Below are 22,241 nucleotides of genomic sequence, written 5' to 3'. Positions count from 1 at the left end.
ATATGTTTTCTGTTGTTTTTTTTGGCTGTGAACCGCCCTGAGTCTTTCAGGAGATGGGCGGTATACAAATATAATAAATAATAAATAATAATAATAAAAGAGAGAACTTAATCATTTACTTGTTTTATTTTTGAAAAGCTTTGTTCTATCATTTCTTTCATTTAAATATGATAGCATATAGGCAAACAAGTTGTAGTATCTTATTAACTTAGCACAGAATTGAAAAAAATAAATCTTCCAAAACAAATATAAAGAATTAATCAAGGGTTTTCTTTTCTTGTGGTCTTTTGATGACGTTCAGGCAGAAAACCATGAAGCAATCATCCAATGCTGAGTACCAGATAAAAGGATCAACAGCTCTCTTATTTGCATTGCTTCTCATTCTTCACTAAGCACCTAATTCACTCCATTAGAGTACCGCAGAAGTAGACCATAGCAGTCAAGGACAATACCATAATAACAATGCACATTTTTTACAGCATGCATTTACTGAGCAGTAAAGTTGTCAGAATAAATAGCCTATGGTACTATCGTTCAAAATTATGTCATGCTTTTTTCCCCTCTTGATGTAAACTCAGGGTGACACCATATTTGGTGAATGCCCAGTATCTCCACATTGGCCAATTAGATGTCACTAAGGAGATCGCCAAACAGCCCTCTTTCCATTCCAAATATAATTGTAAATTCTTTCCAGATAGTGTCCGCCCTCTTCCCTTCATTTACTGTTGAAGCAATTGGTGCAGTCATATCAACATGGCCTTTAGATAAACTTCAAGAACAGATATTGTAAGTGGTAGTTGAGAATATGAATTGAAAGAAGCGTAATGCTGGAGCACATCAAGAGCTGCACCTAATTTTCCTCTAGCTACACAAAAAGCATGATATAGATAATAAGGATTGAACACAAATTGCTTTCTGATTTGATGCTGGCATTATATAGAGTTTGGAGTAGGATGTAACATCTCAAATCACCAAGTACTGTAAATATACAATTACATAATTTTTCAATTTGTTTTACCCTCTTGCAGCATTTCAGTCAACCTGTAAAAATACAAATTCTTGTGTTGCTTCTTGGCTCCCATTTCATAGGAATCCTTATTTGTAGTAATGCAACAACAATAAAAAGCACAGTTGGAAAATATTTTCTACACTGTGATTAGGAGTAAAGGGAAGGAGGCCAACTTGGTGGTAATCATAAAGTTCAGATTAAAATAGTGGAACATGCATTGTTTTTCTGGGGATTTTAAAGAACAGGTTTCATATACAATTTATATAGAAAACTTTTTATTATGTTTTGGCCATCTGCAAGTTTTAAGTTACCATTCCCAACTAAGATAGGTTGATGCCTATGCAATTCTAGAAATTCTGAAAAATACCTTTCAACAAATCTAGAGAGAACTTGACCAGGTAATGTTGTTGGCAAGGTAAATGAAGCTCACTATGTTCAGAATCCAGGCATATTAATGCAATGTTAATATTGAAAGCCATTCATTCAATGGTAATGAATTATTGGAACTACTGGCATGCCTCTTATAGGGAAGTAGAAGCCCAACTGCTCATTAATTTTTTGGTTAAATCAAAGACCAGAAAGGGTTTTAATTTAAACACTTCAAGGATCAAACAGCTGAAGTGAAGTGCAATTTGAGTCATCTGTGTATATCTAGGAACAGCTGCCACTGTTCTCTTCAGTCACTCCTTATTCAATATGTTAAGCAAATCCCATTGATCAATTCCCCATCAAGAAATGCTATCTGACAGGATGAATCTTCTGTTTTTGTTTTCTTCCTGTTTCCTCGCAATCCTCCTTCACTTTTCCCACTGGGGCAACGAAGACAGATGCCCATATTTTTTTGACGCTGCTCCCTTCTCGTAGATATTCATGTAGCTTTTCTTCTCAGGCAGTTGCAAAGGGAAGTCTCATTATTCTCTGGTATTCAGAGAAATCATTTTCAATATCATAAGCCTCAGGGTCAAAGCTTCCAATCCAATGTCAACCCTTGCATGGAAAGCATTGTTCTTATGCCCCAGTTTGTTTGTGGATAGAATCGTAAAAGCTTCTCCCTTTTCAATCTCATTCTTTAAAAGAGCCTAACCATTCCCAGCTATCTTCAGTTAAGCTGACTTTTAGAGTAAACTTAAATGTGCCAAATGAATATAAGGCAGGGGTGAAATCCAGCAGGTTCTGACAGGTTCTGAAGAACTGGTAGTAGAAATTTTGAGTAGTTCAGAGAACCGGCAAATCCCACCTCTGGCTGGCTCCAGAGTGGGGTGGGAATGGAGATTTTGCAACATCCTTCCCCCAGGAGTGGGGAGGGAATGGGTATTTTGCAGTATCCTTCCCCTGGAATGGGATAGGAATGGGGATTTTGTAGTATCCTTCTCATGGAGTGGGGTAGAATGGAGATTTTGCAGTATCCTTCCTCTGCCACGCCCACCAAGCCATGCCCACCAAGCCACACAATGCCCACCAAGCCACGCCCATAGAGCTGATAGTAAAAATAAATTGAATTTCACCACTGATATAAGGCTTCTGTGGGGTTACAGAGGTTACTTAAGCTGTATGCAGTGGTGGGATCCTACCGGTTTAACAACCAGTTTTCTGAGTGCACGTGTGTGCGCACTTTGCCAAAAATTGAACTTTCACATTGCTGAGAGAAAGGAAAACAGTTGAGGAGTGGCAATCCATTCCGCCATCCTGATCAGCTGGGCTTCAGAAGCAGAAATGTAGGTAAGCATAATGCAGGGGCTGGCAGGCGGCCCCACTTCAAAGAAAGAGAGAACCAGTTTCCTCACAGCTGAAAGTCAGAGCAAATTGTTCTCTAGAACTGGTCTGAAGTGGAAGAATCCCACCACTGGCTGTATGTATATAATCAGCTTTAGAATATTGACCCAGTGCATAAAGTACAAGATAACCAAATAATGCACTAATGTTTATTATTGACATGATGCCGGCATTCCAGAAAAATCCCTTGCCAAGTAAAAACTCCAAAGCATCTTTCAAAGTTCTTTTACTAGGATACGTAAATTGGCACATCTGGGAAAATCCGAATCTGAGAGATCTGGGTTTTCCCTCAGTAAATCAAAAACCCCAAAACCATCCCTCTGCCGATCACATGCTCCAATCGCCAACCATCCTATCTCAAGACATCACTCCAACCACTCCTTCTCCAGATGCAGGACTGGCCTGACTTTGACGGGCAGGAAGAATGTTATTATATCTAATGGCAACCCCTCTACTAAATCCCCCCTCCTACTTTCTCACACATGAGAAAGTGGCAGCATGGAAGCTTCTGCCCTAGTATGGCTTCCAAAACTGACACATGATTCACCTCATCATATATTCTTGCTACAGCTGATTAACATGTCTTTAATAATGTTTATTTGCTGCCACACATTCCTATATTTTCATAAACAAAAAAGCTGAAGCCAAGGTGTCCCTCTTAAAAACAGTAAAAGACTTAATTGTAGGATATCAATTTGAATTTCTTCAGAAAAACAATACCTATAAATAAATATAGTGAATGGGCTGATCTAGTTGATAGTACCAAGTTGGAACCCGCAAAGGACAAAGAAGGATCAACTAATTAAAAAAATATGGATATAACACACCCTAAAACTGAAGGACATTTTGTATTTTCTACAATGCATTGTGCTGCGGCATTGTGTGTAGCTAACATGTCGAAATCACTTTGGCTACCAATTCAGCAAAGAGATGCAGAAAATGTAAGTCTGCTGCCAACAAGTGGCTGTCTGGCTTTTCACAGGCTAGATATGGCAATTCTAAAATATATTTATAAATAATAGAGAAAGAAAAAACAGGAAGCAGCTACCTCAAACAGTACAGAGATGGCTGATAATTTTTTATAAAAATACAAGGTGGGATTAGGGATTTTTACATAACCATTGGCTCACTTCCATTGAGTGTATGCGTGATTTACAATGTGCTTCTTCATTTGTCTTTCAAGATACCACCTGGACAATTATACAGCACAACAACACGGAGTTAACCAGAGTCAAAACTGCTAATCGAGAGAATCCTCACAGTGTGTTTTTCAAATATGCTGCCAGCCTAGAACAGCTCCAGGCTACAATTAACCATGCAGAACAATGTGAACAGGAGGTTGCTTACCACTGCAAAAAGTCACGTCTTTCTAACAAGCAAAGTAAGTAATGGAGATAAATCTTATTATGCTACATAATGCATTACCCTTAACAAAAAAACCACCATCCTAGATGTTGAATAGTGCCAAGGTTAGGGCATCTTGCCATTATAGTCTTTAAATTATTTATTTAAACGTTTTAGAAGATTTATTGAGAAGGTCCCTAACCAAAAAGTTTTTCAATAGGACCAAGGTCAGTGTGTAATTATGCTCAAAAACATTAACCAATTTCTAACTCAATTTCTTGCCTAATCCTACTGTTTAGCAAAACTTACACAAACTGTCCTTCTTGGCCTACACTTGAAAGAAATGCAATAAATAGCAAGAACTAAAGAATAAATCTAAATACCAAATCAGGTAAAGCAGTGTTTCTCAACGTTGGCAGCTTTCAATTGGGTGGACTGCAACTCCCAATAATCCCCCAGCCATCATGCTGGTTGAGGAATCATGGGAGTTGAAGTCTTAAGTTGAAATCTTAAAGCAGCCAAGGTTGAGAAACAGTGAGGTAAAGGATTCCATGACAGATTAAAACGTACCTACTTCATATACTGTAATATATATAATATAGCAGTTAAGAGGAAGAAACAGCTGCGATCACACATTGCTCCTAGAAGCACGAAGCTGAAGCCTGAAGATGACGAATGAGACTTCGTTGAAACGTCGCCAAGACACTTCTAATTTTACGTGGGAGAAAATCCGGATAACCAAAGACATACATACATACATACATACATACATACATACATACATACATACATATATATATATATATAGTACAGAAAGTAATTTAGCAAAATAAAATCATACTTGTACAAATTTAAAGAAATTTGAAAAATATATTCAGAGAGAAATAGCCATTATAGAAATACAATTGCATGATGAGGGAATTTAGTCCTTCGGCAGCTGAAGCTTTTTTGTTTTGTACTCCATCAATTATGTTAAAAAACACAGAGAGATTTGCTTTGTAAAATCTGTGTTTGTTTTTCAACATATGCAAGTAGGCACGTACACATACCCTTAGGTGCTGGTACTGTTTGTATTCAGCAGTTACTCTTGTAAATAAGCAATTATCTAGTTTTCTCTACTATAACAAGAATTTATTCTGCAAACCTGACCTCCCCAATGTGCATACCATTCACTAAATATATTGACAGATGCAATATTCAATTACTGTAATAACTATAAGTCTATAGCGTTAAACTTCATTCTGTTTCTACAGAAAAAAGAATTCATTCGAATCCTATATGAAAAGTATGTAAACAGGTATCCAGACCTTACAAGGTCATGTTTTGCATCCGTCTGATTAGGAACATTCATAAATAAAGAACCACCCTTCACTAATTGTTGCTTAGCAACAATCCTTTAATTGCTCAATCTCAATCAATTGCTCAACTCAATCAATAGACAGCTTTATGAATTCAGCTAAACTATGCCAAGATAATTTATGCAGAACTACTATATGTAAATATGTTACCACCCACCTGCCACAGGTCTCTTAAGTGACGTCCATATAAAGAGGAGGTGAAGGAGGTCTGAGAATGCACAGGTTTGTCATGCCAGCTTTACTGACTGCTTTATTTTTAACCTAATATGGTTATAGACCAAAGAACACATAGAGTTTATAGAATAGTTAAAACTAGCATCCCACAACTTACAATATTATGCCATCTGTCTTAGACGAGTATAGACTTTTCTTCTTCTTCCATTCAATCATGTCAAATTCTGGACAACTCCCTGCAGTTTTCTTGGAAGAGGTTTTTTTTTCTCCCACTAAAAAGCCTTAACAACTACGCCAAACTGGCTGTCGTGTAGACTTACTTGATCTAAATCCAAGGTGCCAGTCAAGGCTCAGATTACAGAACTTCAGTTATAGAACAGGGGTGTCAAACTCGATTTCATTGAGGGCCGCATCACGGTTGTTTTTGACCTGGGGTGCCTGGAGGGGTGTGGCCAGGGTGGATGTGGCCAGGGTGGGTGTGGCCAGCTCAACATCACTTGTGTCGGGGGGGTGGGGGGCTGTGGTGACCCGAGCACTGTGCCAGGTAAAACGGACTCCCAAGCTCCGTTTTCGGATGCAATGGCCTCCTCCAACCCTCTGCCAGCAAAAACAGCTCAGGAAGGCTGCATGTGGCCCTCCCAAGCTCCATTTTTGCTGACAGAAGCACTGTAGGCCAGTCTTTGGCTGTTTTCAGGACAGCCCTGAAAGCCAGATCTAAGCACCCCGTGGGCCACATCCAGCCCCCGGGCCTTGAGTTTGATACTCCTGATGTGGAAGAAAACATTAGACCTTTCCCTGCCTCTTTGCTGCTATTGAGTGGCTACCTGGATTTCTACAGACTGGCCTCTAATCTATATATATCCTGTCCCACTCACACACAAATATACCACAAGAGTCTGAAGTCTTTATTGAGGCTTCACTGAGCCTGAATAGTATTCCTCAGGATTGACCTCACATAGGAACCAGCACAAAACCCAATTAGTCCAATCCTCAAGTCCGAGAACACAGTGTAGGTCCATAAAGTCACTCACCAGGTTCAGAGTTCCAAGATATGTCTACAGTCTGACCACAAATCGTGAAACTAAAATTTAGTCCAAAGTCCAAGAAGAAAAGTCCAAATTCCAGTCACAGAGTCAAAGAGTCAAGAGTCAAGATGGCAAAACAGATGCATTGCAAGAAATGGATGAGTTGTTTCCAGTGTCGCTTTACTCCACATGCTGGGCTAGATAGCTGCTGGCTAAGGCAGCTCATTAGGAACAGCGAGGCTACCACTTCATGAGTTGACTCATTGACGTCCATTGCACCTCTCTCCTCTTGTCCTGAATGCCCTGGATTAAGCGGAGGAGACAGTTCCTCTTCATTTGTGTGTATATTGCTGTTGTTTTTTATTATGGCTGTAAACCGCCCTGAGTCCTTCGGGAGAAGGGCAGTATAAAAATTTAAATAATAATAATAATAATAATAATAATAATAATAATAATAATAATAATAATAATAATAATAATAATAATAATAATAATAATAATAATTTGGCTGCAGCTGTGCCCTTTCTGCCCACTATTTCTGGCTGGTTTTCTGAGCTGTCCTGCTGCATCTACATCTCTACCCTCTGTTTATTAGCCAGATGCTTATCCAGTCATTCCTTCAGCCCCTTCTGAGATGATTCTCCTCCTCCTCTTGACCAACCCTGCCTGGTTCAGGGTCCTCCACATCTTCAAGATGTTCCTCCATGCCCTCCTCCAAAGCTACTGAAGCTGACTCTTCCTTATGATCTGAGCCAGCTTCTTGGGCATCCACTACAATATACTACTTTATTCCTGTTTCTGCTTGGTTGTAGCTTTAAATTGGGTGAAATGGTTCATGACAGACCACAACTAGCGAACAAATGAGCTAAGAAATAGAAACCATCTAAACTCAAGGAACCATTACTCCTGTGGGGTTGAAATTTGTGGCCATTTCTGTGATTCTGTGTCACATTGCTGTGACTGGCTGAGGTTACATGATTATGACATTTTCCTGCCTATCTCTGCCCTCTGCAACCAATTGGCTGGCAACAAAGCTTGATGTGTGAGCAGCAATTGGCTGCTTTGGAACTGAGGCTGAAGTTTGAAACCTCTTAATGATGGTGGAGAGTGAAGGAAGGATGAGGGAATGATTCAGATACCTGCTGGACAGGTAGGGCTGGCTGAAGGTTGCTACAGATATGAGCTCTCCTTTCTCATTAGGTGGCCCCTGGGAATATGCCAGAATGGGTAGTAGCAGTGCAATTTTCTTCAGTGTGTAGCTTCCTTGGTTCCCCCCTTTTCTGCGGTTTTGTGGATCAGCCAAAGAAGAGGAGGGGGCTTCACTGGGGTTCACCTGAGGGTCATGAGACGAGGGGAAATGGCACCAGTTTATATTTATATGTGGAAAAAAAGAATATTCCATGCCAGCTCCCCACAAGTCAATGGGGAAACCAACAAGAAGTGCAAACTCTTCTGAGGTGTTGATGGTATGATATAGTTTAGGATTTGAAATTTGGCAGAGTTGTGACCAGGATCCATAACTTCCATGGGATTAAAATTTCACAAACTCATTTCAAATGTTCCCTGCCCACTTTCCATAGAGAAAGTCAATGGGGAAGCCATCAATAAGTTGTAAATTGCTCCTGCATCTACTGCTTTTTTGCCAGCCTGTGGTCATTCTAAATCTCTGTTTAGGTAAGGAAATATCTCTGAAATAGTGACCCAATAGGTCATGGGTTGTCTAGTCAAACAAATAGAGCTGGTTAAAAATATTATAGCAGACCTGCATTACTTCACAATGTGAGCAGCTCAGTTTTAAGCTAGGGGATTTAGTATATTTGCCTTGTTTATTCCAAGCAGTCTATGAACATGCAAACTGAATTGTATTTTGGAGATTGGGCTAATTTACTCTCTAACATCCTTCTTTGTTTGTTGGTATTTGTACCATCACTTGTTGCTTTTTATTTTCATTTTGCTGAATGAAATGTGTCATAAAATGCAAAGCTCCATCACTTTTTTAAATTACATGCAAGAAACAAATGTATGAAGAGTTGGATTTATATTCTTTTTCTGCTCAGACTGTTCAGATGTATGAAAAGAAAAAGAAAATGCCTCAGCATGCTTACAACATAGGTTCCATTATCCTTAGCACACCTACCATATATGGAAGGCATGAAATCATGTCATAAATCTCTTTGCCATTAGTGCAGGATTGATTTTAAAGGGACTTGAAATCTAAAATTATAGGATCGGATAAATATATTAAGCACTTGTTCTAGTTCTAAAAAACTTTCTCCTAGCACAAACAAGAAAAGTTAGATCAGAAATACTGGATTGTGATGGACAGAAAGATAGGCAAGCAAAAGGAGGTGTTCCATCTGGTTATATTTCTAGGATGAATAGCAAAGTCTGCCAAATTTACACAACATTCATAAAATTACATGTTTTCTTTCCCTTTCTGGATCTATGAGTCCTTTTTTAAAGGCCTATTGTCCAGGTTGTTGCACAGCATGGAAACAAATAAATGAATTAGAGGCTAGGAGATTATAGAGAACCTGAAAACCATGAGCTACAGTCACAGTTTTCTGCATCCCCTAGTTAGTTGTTGTTTTTTTTAAGCAAAGTGGGCAGAAACAAATTCCATATTTTCAAAATGCAGCAGGAACTCTTATGGATAATTGGCTATTCCTAACAAAATCAGGATCCACATACACAGCATCGTGTATTTTAATATTACTACACACTGTTTTCTTCAGTCTTTGCTTTTGCATTCATCATAAAGTTCACCTTTCTTTCTTCTTTAAAATGGATTATCTTCATGCTTCAGATCCATTAGTAATTACCCTTTTCTGTATATTTTGTGCATTTACCGCTCTATTTAGCCAGCAGCAACTCTTCTTTAATGTACCATACTGGAGAATTAAAACTGGAGATTTTTTTTAAAATCTCGTGGTAAATTGTGCTGAGGAAAGAGTTGTATGTGAACAATTGTTTTGTGGTATTGGATACATTAAACTAGATTAGTAAAATTACATAAAAGATTCCTATTTTTAAAAAAACCTTTGATTGAAAATAAATATCTTGAGGTAATTCTTTCCTTAACAAAAGGGAAAAACTACATTAACAGAATTACAGAATGCCCAAGAATATATGTCTCTATCATAGTCATAGAATCATAGTCATCCTGGAAGGAGGGTCCTAACTCAAAGCAGAGGTCAAACATCTCATGAACCAGGAACTCACAGAAGATACAATAGTACTTGAGTCAGTATGTAAGATTTGTCCAGCCAAGAGCAGTCAGCTCAGGATCCAGAAGGTAGAGAAAGAAAGATACGGGGGATTAATAGTCTTTTCTGACTACCCTCCATTAGTAAGCAGCAACTGGACCTGGGTGTCAGCTCTGCAAGAATCATTACAAAGCCTTCAGTTAGAACAAAATTAGCTTTGCAATAATGTCTTTATCTTCACTGCTATTCTGTTGTTCTATCTTGCTTGCTCAGTTCCTGACCTAAATCCTTGGGTTTTTTTAAAACTATTCTTCTTCTGCCAAGACCTAAAACCACTTACTTAATCATTGTGCTTTTTTTTCACTGAGCATCAGGCTATCTCTTTGGACTTCTGCATGTTACACAAGACTAGGTTGCTATTACAACAATCCAGTTTCTAACTGAGTTTTATTAGATCTGCTAAAGCTTAGAACAGGATGCTTCTATAATTGTTCCAGCAGTGTTCCATGTCCCTAGCTTCCCACACAGCATTTAAATCCCATAACAAAACTTTTCAAAGCAGATTTTGTCAGACTAGGAAGTATACACATTCAGATGGTGATGGAGAGATTTGTAAAAGAAAAGAAAATAGTCATAGCACTTTCCTGAAGGAAAATAAAACAGTAACAACTGAAAAACATCATCTAAATAAATTCTAAAACATCATTGGGTATGGAAAAATAAAAGTATGTTTTTGCAGGAGAATAAGATTTTGGAGAAATTGGGAGATAGATTTTGACACAATGTTACTTGTAATATATGACAATCATCGACACATCTTCAATGACAGTTAACTAGTTTGTCTTTTGGTCATTAACATTCCCAGTTGATCCTACATAAAACTATTCCGACTGTGTAGTACATGATTAGTACTTTCGTAATTCTTTTCACGATAACTTTTTTTAACCAAGTTGAAGCTTTTTAGATAATGTTTACTCTTCTAGTCTTCTCACAGTAGTGTATTGATCTTTTATTGATCTCCACAAAATGAATTACCTGAATGTTTTGGGAAGGAGGACTTCCTTCTTTTCATAAAGAAAATTTCTGAAGTGTCCTGTTAAAGATAAATGTTTCTAATATCACGCCTGACCGATTCAGGAATTACTGGTTCTCTGTTTCAAGTCATATTGTAAGCAGAAACCTTCACAGTATGTTACTCATGGTAATGAAACATTAAAATGAAAAATCTTTTAGTGTTTTATCATAGTAGGATAATTTTATTTCTTTTTTTAAAAAAAAATCTTAAATTATTTGGTTTCCTTGAGCTGATGCTATCACTGACAGCATTGTCACACTCCAGAAACACTAACTTGTTCTAACTTGCCTTATAGATGGCATTCCGTTCAGCTGGTGGATTGGAAAAATCAATGAGACACAGACATACTGGGGAGGTTCCACTCCTGATGTGCAGAAATGTGCTTGTGGAATAGAAGGAAGTTGCATTGACTCCCAACATGACTGTAACTGTGATGCTGACAGAAATGAATGGTGATTGTTTTCCTTCTCATTTCTTTTGTTGTCAAGGCTGAATGCTTTTGTATGTTTCTAACTCTCTTTTGGGAGGGAGGGAGGAGATATCAGAGGACTCTAATAGAGCTGCCCTCAGTGTTCCTCCATTACACTTTCTTAAAAGGCTTCATCCCCGGATGCTCGCTCAAATCGAAAATTGACCCAGATTTTCTTAGGTCTGATCCGAATGTTCCTTAGCAGGCATTTTCAGGACATCCCTAGATGAGACAGAATGGGCAAAAGGTTTGGATAAAATATAGTTTTGAAGAAAGTTTGAACCTAACATTTCCTTTCCTTTCCTTTCCTTTCCTTTCCTTTCCTTTCCTTTCCTTGCCTTGCCTTGCCTTGCCTTGCCTTGCCTTGCCTTGCCTTGCCTTGCCTTGCCTTGCCTTGCCTTGCCTTGCCTTGCCTTTCTCTCCGCTCCTCTCCCCTTTCCCTTTCCCTTTCCCTTTCCCTTGTCATAATTCAACAGTCAAACATACAGACTTGTACATGCTTATTAAATGCTAGTTTCTTCTGAGCAAAAGTATATTGTTCTGGTAATCAGTTGCTAGAGTAACAAACAGCATTCTGTTGATAATTTGAGAAAACCTGAAGGAAAGCAAACCTTAATTCCTTTATAACTGACAGACCAAGAAAATATGGATAAGAAATGAAATGGTTTTGACCAAGATTTTTTATTTTTGTGATAATGGGAAACGGTGGGTTTATATTGGTCATAATCATATTTTGATATTTCATTATGCCAGTACTATTGTATCTATGGATAAAGAAATATCATTTTAGGACAGTGACAGATGTTCAAAAAGCAGGAATTTATGTAATCTTGTGCTTGAACAATTGGTCTATACTTTCATGGAATGAGATATTCTTGCCTACATAGCTTCTGGGCTACTAATATAATAGCATAGAGGTATTATGTATGCTGCATGTATTTTGCATGATCAAATAAAGAAATCCAGATGCAAAACTATCAGCAAACCAATATTATAAGTTTGGAAGACCACAGATTATTGTCATCATAAAAAGCTCATAAACTTGGATAAATATTAGCAAATTATCCTTTTTTATTCTCACGAAAGGATTACTTCTTTGGGCAGTAAATAATCACTGATTGGCTGGCAGGTTTCTCTGCTCAGGTATTCATCAAAAAGGGAAAACTTTGATTGCTAGTTCCCTGTGAGTTCTAGATTCACAAACAAGTAGACCTGCTATGCCCACAGCATTCTGAGTAGATCTCTATTTATCTTAACACTATTTTAAGATGGATTGTAAAAGCTCAGGAAACAAAAGAATGGTCATTAGAAAGAGTTCCTTCAAGAATAGAAAAACCTTTTGTAAATGACGCATGATCTTTTGTGTGTTGGAAAATAATCACATACTCTGCATATGAGTGGGATAGTTTCTCTGCACAATTGTAGGATAGTGTGGAATAGAGGAAGAGGAAATACTGGAAACTTACAGGTTTGTTTTTAAGAAACAGAAAAGAAGGTAACACTTTTCATTATGCAGAGAACAGTTTGCCTGTGATACACTAAAGAAAAAATCAGTAAATGGCTGCTGTCATACATTCATGCCAGAGTATGATAAAGATTAAAGATTTTAGAAAGCATTACCAAGTCAAAACATTTGTCATAAAATTCAGTTTAGGAATCAGATCCAAATCAAAATATTTGCTTAAAATAATGATGCTTTGATTAAAACATTAATGTAATTTAATATTACATATGAAGTTTTCATCAATGCTGCCTGCCAAAATGCAAGGAAGGAATGTTATTATTTTTAATCATCTTTTAATTTTTAAAGCCTACTATGGTTGTAATATGCTATCTAATTTTATCACAATACTGGTAAATGCCAATTGCTTTAAAAAGAGAAAGAACTGGGAAAAAAATCTCTCTATTTGCTATTCTGTAGTTGTGACAACTTTATCCCTTCATAATCATCTAATATTTTTGCAAAGTTCTGTTAAAAAAACCCAATCAATTTGCACTTTCATAAATAAATCTGATTTTCACTTGTTAAAAGGCAGTCCATTTTTAAAGCTAAATATAAATATGCAAATATACAGTTTGGGAAGCAAGCATATTTGATGCTGGATTGCTGAGCTTTGTTAAATTTCTAAAACACACCTATGAAACATTACATCATTACTTCAGTATTTAAAAACAGGAAAACTTTAATTTGAAAATTTTAATTTGAAATCCCGAGAATGTGGCTGAGAAAGGGCCTATCCCTGATTTTTTATTCCCTCCCCAGAAAAAGAAAGACTTCTAGACATTTTGCATTGGATATTTTCCCAATAGATTCAAGGCATTGTAAAAACAAAACAAAAAAATTTAAAAAAATCATCTTACTGATCTGCTGTGCTACTAAAGATAATCTCAGAACAAAGTTTTATGTTTGGCTTGTCATTGATGTTGCACAACCTCCACTCCGTGCACTGCTTCTCTTTTTTTCTTTTCTTAAATATCCAGAAAAGGATCCTTGAAACATCTTTTTTTTTTTTTATTCAAAAAGTTTTACAAAAATTTTTATTTTATTATTTATTTATTTATTATTTAAATTTTTATACCGCCCTTCTCCCGAAGGACTCAGGGCGGTTTACAGCCAGATAAAATAAACAGTCCTATTACAAAATAAATACTATTAAAATACCACTAAAAAACTTATTCAATTTGGCCGCGATTAAAATTTAGCAAATAATAAAACCCATTAAAAAACCCATTAAAACCCATCGATAAAACCCATTAAAAACCCATTAAAAACTAACCCAGTCCAGCGCAGATAAATAAGTGAGTTTTGAGCTCGCGGCGAAAGGTTCGGAGGTCCGGAAGTTGACGAAGTCCTGGGGGGAGTTCGTTCCAGAGGGCGGAGCCCCACAGAAGGCCCTTCCCTGGGTGTCGCCAGGCGACACTGTCGCTACCGACGGCACCCGAGTCCCTCTCTGTGAGGCGCACGGGTCGGTGAGAGGTATTCGGTAGCAGCAGGCGGTCCCGTAAGTAACCCGCCCTATGCCATGGGCGCTTTAAAGGCGTTCACCAACACCTTGAAGCGCACCGGAAGGCCACAGGTAGCCAGTGCAGCCTGCGAGGATAGGTGTCACTCGGGAGCCACGAGGGCTCCTCTATCACCAGCGCAGCTGCATTCTGGACCAACTGCAGCCTCCGGATGCCCTTCAAGGGAGCCCCATGTGAGAGCATTGCAGTAGTCCAGGCGAGGCGTCACAAGGCGTGAGTGACTGTGCACAAGGCATCCCGGTCTAGAAAGGCGCAACTGGCGCACCAAGCGAACCTGGTGGAAAGCTCTCCTGGAGGCGGCCGTCAAATGATCTTCAAAAGACAGCCGTGCATCCAGGAGAACGCCCAAATTGCGCACCCTCTCCATCGGGGCCAATGACTCGCTCCCGACAGTCAGCCGCGGACTCAGCTGACTGTGCGGGATGCCGGCATCCACAGCCACTCCGTCTTGGAGGATTGAGCTTGAGCCTGTTTCTCCCCATCCAGACCCGTACGGCTTCCAAACACCGGGACAGCACTTGATAGCTTCATTGGGGTGGCCGGTGTGGAAAAGTACAGCTGGGTGTCATCAGCGTACAGCTGGTACCTCACACGAAGCCACTGATGATCTCACCCAGCGGCTTCATATAGATGTTGAACAGAAGGCGAGAGAATCGGCCCTGCGGCACCCACAAGTGAGGCGCCGCGGGGTCGACCTCTGCCCCGTCAACACCGTCTGCGACGGTCGGAGAGATGGGAGGAGAACCACCGATGGCGGTGCCTCCACTCCCAATCCCTCCAACGGCGCAGCAGGATACCATGGTCGATGGTATCAAAAGCCGCTGAGAGGTCTAATAGGACCAGGGCAGAGGAATAACCCCTATCCTGGCCCTCCAGAGATCATCCTGCGACCAAAGCCGTCTCAGTGCTGTAACCGGTCGGAAGCCGGACTGGAGCAGGTCCAGATAGACAGTTTCCTCCAGGTGCAGGGGAAACTGATATGCCACCATACTCTCTACAACCTTCGCCGGCGGGTTGGAGACCGGACGATAGTTACCTAAAACAGCGGGTCAGGAAGGCTTCTTGAGGAGGGCCTCACCACCGCCTCTTTCAAGGCGGCCGGAAAGACTCCTCCAACAAGGAAGCACTCGTAAGCCCTGGAGCCAGCCTCGTGTCACCTCCTGAGTGGCCAGCACCAGCCAGGAGGGCACGGGTCCAGTAAACACGTGGTGGCATTCAATCTACCCAGCAACCTGTCCATGTCCTCAGTCACAGGGTCAAACTCATCCCAAACAACATCACCAAGACCGCCCTCAGATACCCCGTCTGAATCGCCACAATTTTCCCCTTCCCCCTCCCTCCCCTCCTTCACAACCCCTCCCCGACTTCCCGGAACGAGCACAAGGTATAGTTAAAAATAAAACAAACATATGCTAAAAAAATTTCGTCCCAACTTAATTATACCCCTACAATCATCAATTCCTAACTTCCCCCGAAAACAATCAAAAATAATACATCATAATCATTCAAAAACAGTCTGATAACTCTTAGTCTGATATCTACGTTGAATATAATCAATCCATTTTTTCCATTCCTTTAAGTATCTTTCTTGCGTATTGTCTTTCAAGAAACATCTTTTCTAACTAACAAAAATTATTAAAGGGCATAAACTTTTGTGACCCTTCATCTCACTTCATCAGATCAAATCTTATGCCATCCCCCAGGGATGAGTGGGGATTTTCTTGGTGAATGTTCTGGGAAAGGTGGCAGAGAAAGATTGCAAATCGCAATCACAGGATCCCAGAGCTCTTGGCAACCTGCTGTAAGTTGCCAAGCACTAAGATTTTAATCACATCACTATGGGGCTGCTGCAGTGGCTGTAACGTCAGGGACTAGTCTTAAGTCCTTTCATTCAGCACAATAATGACTTTGAATGGTCGCTGAATGAATCACAGTAATCAAGAATTATCTGTAATTTAACTCAAGCCCTAAGTTTTTTTTTTAAAAAAAATTGGTGTCCCATCGATTGCTGTAGGAAAGTTAGATTTTTACTTTTTTTAGAAAATGGAAAAACAGTTATAACACCGTGGGCAATTCTCAGAAGATTAAGCTTGCCAAAACTGAAAAGCAGCACAGGGACTTTGAAACTGGATCTCTCTGAAAAGCTCTAGTTATCACACCCTATGAATATTTAATAAATATTGAAAATAAATATTAAATATACTAAATTGATTTGGAGCATTTTCATAAATTGCTTTGAACCAGTTTGATAAACTGAATCAATAGTTTAGTTTGTTCATATCCAGGAAACGTGTCCAGATCAATTCTGATGGATTCATTTAAATGAATTTAATGCATCCTAACTGATTTCATTGAATTCAGATGCTGTCTAGACATGCATGTATGAATTTTAATAGTGCAAATCTGAAACAATTTGGATTTAGATCAGTCCAACTCATATCTACTTTTAATACAGTTTGAGCATTCAGTTGAAAACTGATAAATTTTCTCAATTAATTGGAATGTTTACACAATCCTAGTAACTGTTGTTTTTCAACATACTTTTTTAAGATTTACAAGGAATTGTTGCCTGTTCTGTGGACATAAAATATCTAACTTTGGAGGTGATTGACTAATAAAACAAGTCTTTGCAAATTAGGATTAGCAAAAAACAAAAACAAAAAAATATTAATCCCCTTACTTTTTTTTTTATAAATTCCACAGATTTTCTTCAAAAATATATGTCCTCAAACACCCAGAAAAAGTTAAGATTCTCCCATCCTTACTGTAGTAAAAGAAACCTAAATATTGGATATTCTTTGTTGGAAAACATGAACAAAGTAAGAGTTACAGGTTACCCTGCAGCAATTAGACTTCAAAAACCATGATGACCATTTGGTCCCAAATCATTGATTTGCCACAGAAACAGATCATGGTTCAGGTTTGTAGCTCCCTGTCAGAACATGTGCTTTGTATGGGCACCCTCCCATATTCAATGCCCTGGGTATCTGCCAATCAGAGTCAGAAAATGTCTGCCAATAGGTGATAACATTGCTGAACTGACCAATATTCTGACTCAGTACAAGGGGTCCTTGTTTAAGAACCATTTTTTTTCAAAGACCACTCAAATTTAGGGCACCAAATTAATAATGCTTATAACCAGTTCTCGTACAGTGATTGCAGCGTCCCTAAAGTCATGTGATCACAATCTGGCTATTTTAATGTTTGGCTTGCAATTATCATGCTGCAATATCCCGCAGTCATATCTGTAATGTTCACTACCAGCTTCTGACAAGCAAAGCCAACGGGGAAGCAAGCATGACGTTGCAAGTAGCAACCACAGGATGTCACACTTACTGACAGTGTGGGATTCACTTAAATATAGCAGTTTTCCATGATGGTGTTTAGCAATGAAAAGTCCAGTCCTAATTATCCTAATTAAATGAGGACTACCAATAAACAATTAGCCCAAAAAACGTAATTAGTTCAACATTCCCTCTGTCCAAGAATATGTGTGTTTTTCAGCACTTACGCTGTATTTAATAAGTTCAGCACTGAGTCTAAGGAATTAAAACCATTCAATAAGATGGAATATTTTCTACTGTTTAGCATTTATTTTCTTTCTTGCTAATCTACACAGGGCTCTGTTTCTTAAAGACATGGACATAACATGGACATATTATGAATAGATTGCCTATTTAAGAGGTCAATTAGTTTCTTAACAGAGCAGGAAAAGTTGTGGCTGCATAAAGTTGGGCACTGTATAGCTATAATGGTTTCATCCTTACCATTCATGGTATATTTTGCTGCTAAAAATGCTGTAATGTTCCATGATGTCATGACTATCTTATCCATGTATCTTCTTCAAAAGCATTTGTTGTTTTTTCACACATTTATAAATGTAGTAGTATTCTTTCATAGGCCTGAGGATAGTCATGAGCATTTGTTCTGAAACTGTATTTTTTTATTTGTGGCAGGACAAATGACACAGGACTTCTGTCCTACAAAGACCATTTGCCAGTAACAGAACTTGTTATCACAGATACAGGCCGTCCAAATTCTGAAGCAGCTTATAAACTTGGACCTTTACTCTGCCAGGGTGATAGTAAGTAAATAAGTTGTGTGATTTTATATCAAGTGATCTCTCTCTCTCTCCCTCCCTCCCTCCCTTCCTCTCTTCCTCCCTCCCTCTCTCTCTTTCTCTCTTCATGAATACAGTTCATAGGACGTTCAGGTTAAATTTGAATATATTTTTTTCTGCACAGTAGCTGATCATTGGACAGGGAAGGAGCTACATTCCTCTTATCAGTGTTGTGAACATAAAATTCAAATTGACTAACTGTTTATAGTGTACATTTGATTTAGAAATCTAGGGTAAGTCATAACCTTCTGAAAATGACAAAGGCTACTTCTGCATCTAAGTCTGTGCACGTTTGCGGAGAAAGTCATTCTACACTGAGTGATACTTATTTGAAAATAAAAGTGCAGATTTAATATCATGCTAATACTTGAACTATAAACTTAAAGCGGCAAGATAATAAAGCGCATGCAGCTCTTGTATCTGTAAAAGCTGATGAAATGTAATTTAGATTAGAACATTCAGGGCTGCAATAAAATGGTTTTGAGTAAGCTCTTACATTAAGTTTGCTTTCAATAACTTTGGAACCATTTGAAGCTCACATCTGCTCTATCTATTGTCTGCATCACTATGAAATGTTTTGGGCATACAATTTTTTAAAAAACAGACTCCTACGGAATCTGTTTTTGCCTTAAAGAAAAATGCATAAAGCCAAGATATAAGTACAAACAATCTTCATTTTAGTTACATTTCCCCAGGGTATAGTGTATGGCATTTATTTGTCCTAATGTATTTGAGAATAAATGAGTGGAGTGTGTATGTGTGTGTATATAAAATAACACTGCAGAATTTGAAAAAATAGTGAAAGTATAATGTTATATCCTGTATATTTTTTCTTAACATTAGAACCAAACATATTCTTTCTGCTTAATCAAAGAACTTATCAGATCAGCCATTAATAAATCAACACATGCTGAAACACTGTGAAATTAGATAGAAAGTGCTATATATTTATATCCTATCTTTCTGACCAGAAAATTCCCTCAAGGTGGTTTACAAAATTAAAACTTTTAAACAAGAAATTTAAAAACTAATATAAAGTAAGGGGGGGGGAATTGAGGTTTAAAACTCATTTATAATTTATCTACCATATTTCTTTTGGAAATGACATTTCTAAAAAAATAAAAAGATCATGAAACTAACCAAAGAAAATATATTTAGTTTTCACTGGCCGATATTGCCTGATTTAATTCACCAAGTGCACATCTTATGAAATAGGTAAATACATAGACAGGGATATAGCAGAATGGCATGAAGAGATTAAAATATGCAGTATAATGGCAAACAAAGTAACTTTAGAATGTAACTTTCTTGAAAATCAATAAGGAAAGATCATTCGTCCATCAGCATGTTCCCTTACAGTACATGCTCATGGACTGCATAGTAACTGATTATTTCATATAAGGTTGTTAAAATCTCTTAGAATTAGCACAATAGACCTGTTCTAATCTTTGGATTGGTGGTGAAGCAATGCAAATGAAACTGTAGTATAATTTTCATTAACTAAGAATTAACTATTAACTAGAAAACGTGTATGCAAATACTTGCATTTTAACTTTCCTTCCTTCCTTTTGTCTAATATTGATAATCTAGTGGTTGGTCTTGAAACAGAACCTTAAAGTGGCGAACAGCCAAAGATGAAAATAAGAAGTATGTTGGTAGAGGAGACAACAAGACAAGAACAATGAAAAGTCCATAAGAAAACAAGTAGCAACAGAAATAAACATTAGGGAGGTGTCATACAGATTCATGATGATGGGATTGCTTTCGCCAGCCTCAAAGGCCATCTAAGAGGGCCCAACATGAGTCATTTCCTATGTGCCAAAATATCATATTGTTGAGAAAGCAATTGAGAGAGTTCTTTGGTATCACCAATTTGATTTTTTAGATAGTATGATTTGGAATTAAGCCTTTGTAGGTTATATGGAAAAAGGCAGACTTCAACTATAAGTGAATTGTGGTACTTACGAATTGAGCTTTCATTTCAAAGAAAGACATATAGTGAAATCTTTGGGGATAATTAATATATTAATTACCAATTCCTTAGCTACAGCTGTATATGTAATAGAATTTTTCCACTGTCTTTGTTCTATATTTAGGAGAGTTTTGGAATGCAGCCTCCTTCAACACTGAGGCCTCCTACCTCCATTTTCCCACTTTTCATGGAGAACTAAGTGCAGACATGTCCTTTTTCTTCAAAACCACAGCTTCTTCTGGTGTTTTTTTAGAGAATCTGGGAATCAGAGACTTCATAAGGATAGAACTGCACTGTGAGTCATATTTAAATAGATTATTTCCATTGGCTTCCTTTGGATATTTATTTTACATATTTTGGCCATGCCTTGATTGCTAAAGCTGTCTGAAAATTTGAGAGGTGGCTTTACTAAAGGCTAAAGATGGAGTTATAGATTAGTGCTTATAAGCATTGCATTATATGTACCTGCTCTTTTAATTTCAAGATTTCAGTAATATCCTGCTTGTTCTCATGGTTCCTATGGGAATACAGAGCACATGACTGTTATTTGGATAGTATAGGTAGTCCTCATCTTACAATCACAATTGAGCTCAACATTTCTGTTGCTAAATGAAACATTTGTTAAGTGAATTTTGCTCCATTTTATGATCTTTCTTGTCACTGTTGCTAAGTGAATCACTGCAATAGTTAAGTTTGTAACACGGTTGTTAAGTGAATCTGGCTTGCCCATTGACTTTGCTTGTTAGAAGGTTGCTAAAGGGGTTCTCATGACCTTGGGACAACTACAACTGTCATAAATATGAGGCAGTCACCAAGTGTCTGAATTTTGATCACATGACCATGGGGAGGCTGCAACGGTTGTAAGTGCGAAAAACAGTCATGTTATTTTTTTTCCAGTTGTCATTAAATGAACTGTTGTAAGTCGAGGACTACCTGTAGTATATTGTATTTGTAATACTATGCAGTTTGCATGAATAACATTTTGTGTTAAATGAAGTCATCTCATCATAGAACTGATTGTATAACAGCAACAACTGATGCCTGTGGACAGCCATTTTTCTTTAGAAGGGAGGAAAAAAATCCATATATAATAATTTCATGTTTAAGTATCAAGATTCTAACATTGCATGAAACAGAGGTGGGTTTCAGCAGGTTCTGACCAGTTCTGGAGAACTGGTAGTGGAAATTTTGAGTAGTTCAGAGAACCAGTAGTAAAAATTCTGACTGGCCCCACCCCCATCTATTCTCTGCTTCCCAAGTCCCAGCTGATTGGGAGGAAATGGGGATTTTACAGTATCCTTCCCCTGCCACACCCACCAAGCCACGCCCAACAAGCCATGCCACACCCAACAAGCCACACCCACAGAACTGGTAGTAAAAAAAATTTGAAACCCATCACTGGTATAAAAACTATATTATTATTTTAAGAGTAGTTGGAAAAGAATTTATTCCCTACATTTATTTATTTTTATTTTATAAAATAGAATAATATGAAATATCCAAATGGGCCCTGATTTGGAGCTTGTTCTTCACATATTGGCTTCAGAGACCAAACTTTTAACAGTCATTTCACATTGTACAACTGTTTTCTTTCTTTTTCATGTTTTGAAATACAATCATATATAACATTCATTCTGCTCTTCTGGTAAGATGTAGTTTCAGACCATACCAGGGAAATATTTGAAAAGTTGA

The 22,241-nt window shown here is 38.1% G+C and overlaps 1 protein-coding gene across 1 annotated transcript in view; it reads left to right on the top strand.

The window, feature by feature from the left end:
* Window positions 1–22,241, top strand: part of CNTNAP4 (contactin associated protein family member 4) — a 307,943-nt gene that overhangs the window by 243,670 nt on the left and 42,032 nt on the right. Inside the window, exons 13-16 of the mRNA XM_058172405.1 lie at window positions 3,966–4,163; window positions 11,260–11,416; window positions 18,414–18,541; window positions 20,674–20,844. Of these exons, the coding sequence (XP_058028388.1) occupies window positions 3,966–4,163; window positions 11,260–11,416; window positions 18,414–18,541; window positions 20,674–20,844 (654 nt within the window). The remainder of the gene's footprint in view (window positions 1–3,965; window positions 4,164–11,259; window positions 11,417–18,413; window positions 18,542–20,673; window positions 20,845–22,241) is intronic.

This window comes from Ahaetulla prasina, chromosome 2 (assembly GCF_028640845.1).
Source record: "Ahaetulla prasina isolate Xishuangbanna chromosome 2, ASM2864084v1, whole genome shotgun sequence".
NCBI lineage: Eukaryota > Metazoa > Chordata > Lepidosauria > Squamata > Colubridae > Ahaetulla > Ahaetulla prasina.
This window is presented reverse-complemented; position numbering and strand designations above follow the sequence as displayed.